The sequence below is a fragment of the Periplaneta americana genome, chromosome 3 (assembly GCF_040183065.1).
Source record: "Periplaneta americana isolate PAMFEO1 chromosome 3, P.americana_PAMFEO1_priV1, whole genome shotgun sequence".
Classification (NCBI taxonomy): domain Eukaryota; kingdom Metazoa; phylum Arthropoda; class Insecta; order Blattodea; family Blattidae; genus Periplaneta; species Periplaneta americana.
The window spans coordinates 194,713,443-194,725,365 of NC_091119.1; the positions used below are offsets into that span (position 1 = coordinate 194,713,443).

Genomic DNA, 11,923 nt, shown 5'->3' on the forward strand with positions numbered 1-11,923 from the left:
TATTCGAAACACTTTTTTCTTTACCAGAGATGCTGAAAAAGTTTGTTTGTGTGAAAATATCGAAACGAATTTTTTAGATAGCCATTTCTAAATGTAGAACTTTAACACTAGGCAAGCATGTTAAAAATGATTGTCTTTTATACAGTAGTGTGCAAAAAGCACTTTTAACACTGACTTTCAACTGTTTGCACCATTTGTCAACTGTTTCTCACCAGATGTCACACGGAAATGATTGGAACAGTTCAATAAAGAGATTCAAACTATGTCAGGGTTACTTAAAAATTTACTGTTTTTGGTTAAGAAATGTATACAAATTAAATAATTTACTTCAACAACTTACTCTTTCATTGATAACTATATGAAAGAATTTGATAACACAATCTCAAGGGAAAAAATGGAACTCTCTGCATCAAAATCCACAGTTAATTCCCGATTTACCACGAAAATTGTTTGTAGCTGCATTTAGATTGGCAACAGGCCATGATTGTTTGGCCAAACACCTGCATAGAATTGGAATATATCAGTCCCCTAACTGCCCATTGTGCAACTCAAACCAAGAAATGGATTCGGAACACCTCAAAATCTGTGCTTCAGTGGCTGGTCATGATAATATCTTTGGAAAATATTGGAGTGCAAGAGGTCAAATGACTTTATTGTCAAACGCCTGGCATTAGAAAACAACACAACAAATGAAAGAATTAAAAGTAACTTTAAGAATTAAAGGACACTCAGCTTTGAACCGGGAATCTCTCAATCTGCAGTGCAGTGTTCTATCTCTGAGCTATACCATCATCTTATTTCAATGTAATAAAGTTTCACTATTACAAGGAGAGAAAATACAGCAGTAGAGAAATTGGTGTAATTTTCCCCATATCAGCATGGATGAATGTCTGTCTAAAAAAATTGTGTGCGACACATATGTTAAAAATGATTTTATTTTGTTCGCAGGATTGCTACACTAACAAAATAAATAAGTTATTTTTAACATTTGTATCATATATATACTGTAACTATTTTCAGCATTACAATACTTTATTTTTATATTTCATGTAATGGGAAGGAAAAATAATCCTTAACCTCTTTGTATTTGTGTGTAAGCCATTTTATTTATGTTGAGAACTATATTAATATCGCTGAGAGTCAAAAGAGATTTGGTTAGCCCAGTTTAATTTTGCTTACCATTCAGTAATGTCTGCTCTGTAACATTGTCAAACAATATCTGAAGTTTGAGGAAAAACAGTTTACCTGAGAATAAGTTGTAGATCCTTCATTCCAACCTCCAATGGCAACCAATGTTTTGAGTGAAGGATTTTGATTCCTCAGTTCATTAAAACGCCTGAAACCACCTGTAATATTCATTGCAGCAAACATAAAAATATTGTCATGGTTGAACACATCACACAAACATAAGTTACTGGTACGTAAAATAAAAATGCTCTTTCGATGTCAATAGGCGGGACACAATATTACAGAAATGGAAAGATCAGGTTTGGGAAATTTACTAATGCATCAAGTCCTGAAGGCTACATAAGTGCAGCGTACAATCAATACAAAGTTCAAACTTTTTGATGAAAGTGATTCAACTGAATAATAACATGCATTTCCCATATTTATTCTGCATTTAATTTCCTCCTGATTATCATTTATATTTGTTACTTTTACTCCAAAAAATTTGAATTTTTCCACCTCTTCAAAGGATAAATTTCCAATTTTTATTATAATCGAAGCTCCAATGTATAAATAAAATATATGTTGTTCTGTACAAATACAAAAAAAAGTATTGAAAATATTTTTCCGTTGAAAATTACACTTGTAATTATAATAAAATACGTACTGGTATGTATTATTTTATGGATTACCAGTACCACATCAATTTCATTCCAAATACAATTTTATTAATATAAAACCAGAAACTGAGGATCCTATCAAGATCAAGATTATAAATGGAGGGAAAGAAGACAGAGGACGGACACTGGAAAGTTTTCTTTCCTCAATCAAACTATCAGGGACTGGAATGCTTTACCTGCAGACTTACTAAAGGCTTTACTAATAACCAAAAATGTATTTAAAAATAGGTTTAAGGACTTTAATAATAGACGGTAGTATATTATACACACTATTTAAAGGGTGTAATTGATATTTTATTATTTGAAGTGTTGTATCAGTGAGGAAGTATGTTGTGTCTGTGAAGTGTGTAGTGTCAGTGAAGTCTATTGTGTAAGTGAAGTGTGTTTGTGTCAGTGAAGTTCTACAGTTCATAGTGGCTGTGCAAAGTATTTGAACAGTGAAATGGTTTTGAAGTGTTAGTGAAATCAGGATAGAATCGTTGCAGTGAGTGAGTTGATAGCGAAATAAGTGTAGTGCCAAAAGGTACTTGTGCAAGTATGAACTTAGGGCTAAGATACAAATTAGATTTACTTTAAATGTTATTTTAAGTGATCGTGCTTCATTTAATTTAGGATGCTCCTTGTTGTTGTTGTTATTATTATTATTATTATTTATCATTATTATTAATTATTATTGTTTTTATTAGTTGTGTTTATTATTAATTGTCATTATTGAGTGTAATTACTTACCACCCATTTGCAGTGTGAATAAATAAATACATACATACATACATACATACATACATACATACATACATACATACATACATACATACATACATACATACATATTTTTCAAAAGAAACCCGCTTTTGAAAATTTCTGGAATATCAAATGCAACATGCGTTTTGCATATAAATCCGGGCTCTGGATTATGAAGACATTACTACTTTTCCATATCTTTCATTAAAATTAAGGATTAACAAAACAGTGTCATAGTTGAAAATCTTACCTTTGCCAATTTCATTCCAATCATCTAGAATTCGAATTCCTCCAGCACTCGTAATTCCTACAAACGTGTATATAACATGTGTACAGAGGTGAGGATTGATGTGTTCTATGTCAAACTTGCCATCCCCAGGTCGGTATGTTGACCAGCTTCCAAGGTAACAGACTACTTTCTCTGAAATATTACAATGTACACATAATTAATAAAAATAAATATATTTACTACAACTCAATTTCAATTAATGTTATAAGCACTCAAATTTTCAGAGCAAGCATTCTGCTATGAATCAGCAGAAAATTAATACTGTTACGTCAATTGTTTTTCACAAATTTATACAGAGTGGACCGTAAGTAATGTTATTAATTTCAGCAAAAAAGCTTTATACAGTTTTGCTCGTTTTTGCATCCTTTTCGAGATACAAATTGTTTTATATTAACTGATCAACTTCTTTACTTTGTTAATGTTTTAGGAAATTAACTGGTGGACTAGTTTCGAAGTGTTATCCTTCATTGTCAAAATAAACATTTCATAGCATTTTTTAGAAAAGCCATTGATGTAGTTTGGTTCCCAATATGCCCAGTCAATTTAAGAGATTAGTGTATTATGATAATAAATTAATGAAAGAATTGTAGTTTTGTCCTATATACAGGGTGATTCACGAGGAAAGGTAAAAAATTTGGAATGTGAATTCTGAAGTCATTCTGAGTAAAAAAATTCATATGAATATGGGTCTTTTTTCGAACAGTTACGGAAGTATGGCTCTTTGATTTCACAAAAGCCTCTGAGATTTCATTGTATTAACTCGCATTTAGAGGCACATAACGGACAAATTTAAAGTTTATATTCACGCATGCATGCATACCTAATATTTTAGAAGTCCGGATCGATGTTTTCGCACATTTTTAAAGCTACCTCCTTCAACGCACTGTTGCGCTCGGGCATGAATCGCGCTCATCGCTCCGGAGAGTTGCACATGGCTGTTCTCTATGCCGCATCCAAAATACGGTCGACTACGGTCCCCCTTCCTTTGCTATACCAATTCTTTCATCCAACCCCATAGACCACTGTTTCCCAACCTTTTTAAATTCGCGGCACCCTTGAGAATAACATTAAAAACTGGGGGCACCCTTTCTTGAATTAAAAAAAATTGAAGTTTAATATATCCATTTATTGAAAGATGATATAATAAGTAACATATATCATAACATAATACAGTAAACTTTACTACAATCACTTAGTAAAAATACATCAATTTTATATATTGTTCTGTCGAAGTCTCGGAAATGTTCGTGAGGAACCGAGTAGTCTATACTAGTATACTGAATCAGGAATGTTTGGCAGGGATTGGCTGTAATGCCATCTGCCGGAGCCGGATACAAGTATAATTGAATCTTCGAAATGAATCGATCTGTAGTGCACGAGAGTAATTAATTTGCTTATTTTATTTCAAGACCTTACAAGACTTTAGGCTTAAGTAGACAGTATTTTTTTTGGTTTATTTCAGTATCTCGCGGCACGCCTTAGGGTGCCGGGGCACACCGGTTGGGAACCACTGCCATAGACAGTAAGTACTCTTGGATATGGTACCCTTCTGTTCGAAAAGCATCGTTCATATTCAGCGACGGCATGCAAGGAACTTCCATCGCACAAACCGTAAACATACACAATATCGGCGTATTCTATAGTCGAAAATTTATAAGGCATCTTAAAAAACACAACTTAACACTTCTGATAACTGTACCTGTATAATGTGTGGTTCTGTGTCATTACATCAGATGAGGGCAGGCGATTGGATATTTTTAATGCCCCCCCACCCGGTTTATTTCTCTTATCTACATCGCTCACAATGCAGATTCCAATGTTACGTCATTCATTGCGATCGGTGACTTTGTCTCATGTTAACAGCATACGGTAATGTCCGATTCACATTGGGGCGAGACGTTTTACCAAAAAAATGCATCTAGCTCCGCCATCGTTCAAAAACAGAGCTATGTTCATATGAACTTTTTCACTCAAAATGGCCTAAGATATCGTATCCTAAATTTTTTACCATTCTCGTGAATCACCCTGTAGGCCTATGTGCAGAAATTTAATCGGAACAAACGTAACTTTTCGTTCTGGAAAGGAATTTTACAATGTTATATTTGATCGGATCAAATTTCTGCACATTTGAAGGACAAAACTAAAATTCCTTCAATCAATTATTATCATAATGCACTGTTCTCTTAAAATGACTGAACATATTGGGAATTAAATCAATAACTTTCCCAAAACACGCTATAAAATGTTTCATATAGGAGCATTTGTATCTAGAAAAGAAAGCAGAATTGTATTAAACTTTTTTTTTGCTTGAAATATCTCTAAGAATAACCCCCTGAAATTAATGAATCATCATCTTTCCTAATGTTATTTTTCAATTTATGAAAATCGCCATTTAAATGCAAAAGGATTTCCAAAATTTTGCTAGGAAGCCCGGAATTGTTCCTCTAGCGTCAATGAGTAGGCCCTTTACCTCTATATCATCGAGTTCGTATTTTTCTTTATAATATGAAATGGTAAGTATATAAATGCTCTACTTTTCTTGATGGACTTCTAAAGGCTGGGACTGACGGATTTGAAACCTGATGGTTGGGTCAATAATGTAATCTTTGCTTTTGTTTCTTAAGGCAATTATATAGATTCTTCTGTGGCTTCCATTTTCTGCTAGGCTATGGACTTCTTCGAAAACCTTTAAGTCATCTTCTCTTAGTGCTGCAGCTATAATGGAGCGAATGTTATGATGAAGCATAATCCTTAATAAATCACCGTGAGAGCAGGATCCCAAAAAGTGTGCCAATTTAACGCAACTGTCTAAAATGGATTCAGTATCCATCTGTAACTTTCGTAATTCTTTTTAATTTCTTCCAGGAAATACTAAAAAAAACTGTTGTCTAAAATGGTACTTTGGGTGGTATCCACTGATTTTGAGCAAAATTATAGTTGTCTGCAATTTTATAGGGATTTGTATTTTTCAAATGATGTCAAGAACCGGTATGGTAGTGGGGGGTTGCGAACAGAAATCTTGCCCAAAAGTAAGTTACGCCTTCAGAAAGTTTGGGAGCCACTGCTCTACATCCATTATGAACAGTTCTGCCCTCAAACAATCTCAGAAGATTGATACATATATTCCTTTATACATAGTCAATAGCACCCAGTCGCTTGTTGTTCCTTCATATAATTTGTAAGGCTTGTTATGTGTAACACTCAAACAGCTGCATTTAAAATTGAACATACGTCTACATTAACTTTTTTTTTACATAGAATAGTCCATACTACCACTCTCTAAAATATTCACTTTTTCTTCTGAATCACCCTGTATAAAGAAATAAAATGAAAAAAAAATATCGTTAGAATAGATTTCGAACTTATCAACATTTTGTGTTTTTGATTTGAAATAAAGAACAATTATTATCTAAATAATTGATTAAATGGCGATCTTACTCGTGTTAATTGTGTAAGCATGTGCGGCTTACAGCTGTTTCGGTGCTTCTTCACACCATCCTCAGAGCCTACTAGATCTCGGCGTCATCTCGAACTTCGCTGCCTGTTGTGTGGGTGCGTTCGATTGTTGAAAAGTATTGAAATGTGGTGTCAAATAGTGTGTGTGTTCTGAAATTGATCTGTGTGTTGAGAATTTGATCAGGGTGTGTTTTAGTGTGACTGTATATTTCATATTTTTCTAGTGTGTTGAGTTTTTGGTTTTTGGGTTGTATGTGTAGGATTTCCATGTCTGTATTTATGTTACTGTATCGAACGCACCCACACAACAGGCAGCGAAGTTCGAGATGACGCCGAGATCTAGTAGGCTCTGAGGATGGTGTGAAGAAGCACCGAAACAGCTGTAAGCCCCACATGCTTATACAATTAACACGAGTAAGATCGCCATTTATTATTATTTATATTCAAGTGTTAAAAGTAGTGTACGAAAGATTCAACATGAATTATTATCTATTTACTAAAAAAATATTATATTTCATGTGCATCATTCCCGGATATATTGACTCATTTATACTAAATCCTGGTATGAACAAAATGCGACCAATAGTTTATGAAAAATCTGTTTATACAGATAGCATGCTTAAAGTTACTTTTTCGACAAGACTTATCAAGAATGTTGAAAACTGTATTTTCGAGAAAATCTCGAAATCGATTTTTTTTTTTTTTTGCAGCATGGCAATACTGTCTCTAATAACTTATTTAATGAGCTATGAATACTGGTAAACACAAGAAATGAACAAGAAATTGTGACTATCTTTTTTGATCTTCTGAGCATATTTCAGTTTCAGAATTATGCATAATAAAATCTTGATAAAAAAAATACATGAGCTGATCCGAATATTGTTAAATTAGCACATTTTCAACGACAACTTTAATTACAAGTATCAGGGGTTTCCTTCCTTCAGAACTCACTCTTAACTCGTTCAATGCTTACTCTGGGCAACAGCTGCTCCAGTGCTAAGTGCCAGAACAGTTCCGAATATGAACAACCAGAGATGCATGATGTAAACCTGGAATGAGAATCACATTAAAAAATTACGAGAAATTTACCCATCCGTGCTTGCATTTAAAAGGGCTGTTGAGTAAGTATGCAAAAACATCTGACTCTTTACTTCAACTCCAACCAAGATTCTTTTATAAATGCTCAATAGATAGGCAGATAGAAATCTTATTTGCCATAAAACAAATACACGATCTGACTTCGTCAAAAAAATTTTTAGAATACCGGTATTACAACTATAAAATTAAATTTTACAATTGTATATAAAGCGGCAAGGACAAAGTATATAAAAGTAGTTTGTTACTGCCCCTAGGAATTTACACAACAAATAAAAATAATAACATTAATTAACAGTAACATTTTTACAAAAAATTAAGTTAACCTATTCTAAATTTGATTATATATATCATACTGATAAAAAAAGCCACTTCATTGGTACATGGCATTATAAAAAACGTCAGGAATTAATGTTAACACAATAAAGAAGTTATAAAGTTAATCAATGATTATACAGGTTGATTCAGACCACCTGTAACAGTAATTTATTTCGGAAACTAGTGCATTAAAATTTTTGAAACAAAAATATTTACTACTAAAGCACATGTGAACTTTCACTTGAGCTTGATTTCATCAATCAGTCTTAACAGGAAGTAGGGTCAGTGGCGTATCACTTTAAAATTTCAAATGGGGGTCGGGTCAAATAGGGTACCATTTGATAGAGCTCTTCAAAACAAACAACTTTCATAGGAAACGTTTTTAACAATTCCTACTCTTTCAATGAGAAAACGCACGAAAAGATGTCATTAATATTGAGTAATGTTACGAAAAGAAAATGTAAACTAGATAAGTACATTTAATATTAACATAGTACACACGTACAATTACCTGGCTGAGTGTAGACCTGGTGGCTGGCATGGGTGAATACAAGTAAACTACCCCTTCCCCTTTTCGTATTGTAACATTTCTCAATATTGATGGCATTGTCTTTGCGTACGTTTTATCATTGAAAGAGTAGGAATTAATAAAAACGTTTCCTATGAAAGTTGTTTGTTTTGAAGTGCTCTATCAAATAGTACCAAATCTGACCGGATTCCCATTTGAAATTTTAAAGTGATACGCCACTGACCCTATTTCCTGTTAAGATTGATTGATGAAATCAAGCTCAAGTGAAAGTTCACATGTGTTTTAGTTAAAAATATTTTTGTCTCGAAAATTTTAATGCGCTAGTTTCCGAAATAAATGACTTTACGTTGGTCCGAATCACCCATTGCTTTTTTGTACGTTTTCTCATTGAAAGAGTAGGAATTAATAAAAACGTTTCCTCTGAAAGTTGTTTGTTTCGAAGAGCTCTAGCAAATGGTACCATATTTGACCACTACTCCCATTTGAAATTTTAAAGTGATACGCCACTGACCCTACTTCCTGTTAAGATGGATTGATGAAATCAAGCTCAAGTGAAAGTTCACATGTGCTTTAGTAATAAATATTTTTGTCTCAAAAATTTTAATGCACTAGTTCCCGAAAGGAATGACTGTTATGGGTGGTCTGAATCACCCTGTATAAGTGTTAAAAATGTATATAGAACAATGAAGAATCAACATTTTTATTTGACGATTTTGGTTTTTCATAAATTAGACCATCCACAATTAAAGTTCATTAGCTGTTAGTGCAGTCTTCAACATCAATTGACATTTTCTGATGTTACCCAATTTTCTTTTATCGATATCATACCAGATGGATGTAGAGTCTCAATAAAAATAGATATCACAGGAAAATAAACAAACATTAGAAAAAACGTAGGCATTCTACGAGATTCGAAGTTACACTGGATTAGAAATACCGGTACATTAAAAAAATGAAATATTACGTGTGAAAATTGTTGTGGTTCTATTTATCATGAATATCATGCACATATAAGCTAATTTACTAGGATTACAATTCCATTCAATCAATTAAACCTATTCTGTACTACTCGTATATGAACATATTAATTTTTATACTCGTGAATTATAGAAGCAGTCTTTAACAAATTTATAAATGGTTTTCAGTGATTTTTTTTTATTTAACAACATTTAAGATTTATAGGTATGTATAAATTCCAACTTTAATAGCAAAGAACTTATCTGAAAAGCTCTACAATCTTTAATCTTTCCGCTCTCCCTCATGTAGGTCATCCCATATTATTTGCAGATGACACAATTATAGTAATTACAGCCAATAACTCCAACACATTCCAATCTTCAACAGAGGAAATTCTCTTAAAAATATGTGACTGGTTCTCAGTCAATAAATTAGTATTAAATTGTAACAAAACTAACATAATTCAATTTAAATCCTGTCCAAATTCAACGTCGCAAATTTCTAGCGCAATAATTAACAATAGATCCCTATTAGAAACAACAACAACCAAATTTCTTGGCTTAAAAATCGATGTGTTAAATTGGAAAAATCGTATTAAAGAAATTACCCCCAAACTAAATTCAGCTTGTTTTGCTATTAGATCTATGCAAAAGATAGTAAATATCAATACCTTAAAAACAATATACTTTGCATACTTCCACTCGGTAATGAGTTTTGGAATAATATTCTGGGAAAATTCCACAGATAGTAACAATATATTTCTATTATAAAAAAGAGTAATTAGAATAATAGTAGGTGCCAAATCTAGGGAATCGTGTAGGACTATTTTCAAAAAACTACAAATAATGCCCATGGCTTGTCAGTATATCTTTTCATTAATAGTCTTCCTCGTATGTAATCGTGAAAACTTTGTAACTAATTCAACAGTTCATAGCATAAATACACGTCAAAAAAATGACTTTCATACTCTATCGGCAAGTCTATCGTGCTATCAAAAAGGAGTGCGTTATATGGCAGTAAAAATTTTTAATAGCCTCCCTATCGATATAAAAAATGAAACTCAAAACATAAGATTATTTAGGGCCAAATTAAAGAAGTACCTAATTTCTCACGCCTTCTATTCTGTAGGTGAATTCATGACATTCAATAACACTTCATGAAATTGATACTAAAACTTTGTGTTGTACTAGTAGACTATATTGTAAATCTCATCTGTATATATTTTATCTAGACTGTGATTATAAATTAAGACTTTATAATAGTATTAAGTTTTTTTGACATGTTCCATATTCTAGCTGTAAGCATGTATGAATACCATGGAATGTTAATAAATACAATACAATACAATATAGTCGTGAATTATAGAATGATAGGAAGCAGTCTTTAACAAATTTATAAATGGTTTTCAGTGATTTCTTTTATTTAATAACATTGAAGATTAATAGGTACCATATGTATAAATTCCAACTTTAATAGCAAAGAACTTATCTGAAAAACTCTACAATCTTTAATCTTCCTCACCCCTCATTACTTATCACATCTTAGCAGTATTAAGAAACCAATTACAGTAAAATTCAATTGCTGTGTGTTCTATAGTAAGAACATACCTGGTTAGATGCTTACAGCAGAAGATCCGGAATAAGTATTACATCATTACAGGTTTCTTTTAAATAGTCTCTCTGCTTACGACAACGTGCATGAAAAGTTGGCTTCATTAAATATTTGCCACTGTTATCCTCATGATACAATGATACGGATCAGTTAATACATAAAGGGATATGATTCTATTTTTACAACTAAAAATATTGGGTAATTTCCAAACAAGTGAATGTAAAAAACAGCAAGTTTGGAGTTCAACTTAGTACGCAAACTGAACCATAATTAGACTGACCATAATTCATTGAAACATGAAAGAAAAAAATTCTGAGAAGATTCACACACAAAAACTTTAGTCCATGTTGAATCTTTCGTACACTACTTTTAACACTTGAATATAAATAATTGATATAATGGCGATCTTACTCATGTTAATTGTGTAAGCATGTGTGGCTTACAGCTGTTTCGGTGCTTCTTCACACCAACACATAACTAACGCTAACCACACATACAATAACATAAATACAGACATGGAAATCCTACACATACAACCCAAAAACCAAAAACTCAACACACTAGAAAAATATGAAATATACAGACACACCAAAACACACCCTGATCAAATTCTCAACTCAAAGATCAATTTCAGAACACACACACTATTTGACACCACATTTCAAGACTTTTCAACAATCGAACGCACCCACACAACAGGCAGCGAAGTTCGAGATGACGCCGAGATCTAGTAGGCTCTGAGGATGGTGTGAAGAAGCACCGAAACGGCTGTAAGCCGCACATGCTTACACAATTAACACGAGTAAGATCGCCATTATATCAATTATTTAAAAACTTTAGGTTGATGTGGGGAGTTGCATTTCACAATGATCATACCATGAGTATTTTTCTATTTTTCAGATGATCTTACATTATGTAACGAATTTCGGTCTTTCAGTAGGTATCTTATCATAAAATCTTTTTCACTCCATGTCACATGCCCACACCTGTGGAGTAACGGTCAACGCGTCTGGCTGCGAAACCAGGTGGCCCGGGTTCGAATCCCGGTCGGGGCAAGTTATCTGGTTGAGGTTTTTTCCT

At 33.0% G+C, this 11,923-nt stretch overlaps 1 protein-coding gene across 1 annotated transcript in view; it reads right to left on the reverse strand.

Annotated features, from left to right (window-relative positions):
• The window catches only part of LOC138696929 (acidic mammalian chitinase-like), a 30,242-nt gene extending 19,275 nt beyond the window's left edge, over positions 1-10,967 (reverse strand). Inside the window, exons 1-4 of the mRNA XM_069822423.1 lie at positions 10,840-10,967; positions 7,307-7,382; positions 2,839-3,009; positions 1,246-1,346 (exon numbers count right to left, since the gene is read on the reverse strand). Coding sequence (XP_069678524.1) covers positions 1,246-1,346; positions 2,839-3,009; positions 7,307-7,373 — 339 coding nt within the window. The 5' untranslated portion in view covers positions 7,374-7,382; positions 10,840-10,967. The remainder of the gene's footprint in view (positions 1-1,245; positions 1,347-2,838; positions 3,010-7,306; positions 7,383-10,839) is intronic.
• Between the last annotated feature and the right edge of the window lie 956 nt (positions 10,968-11,923).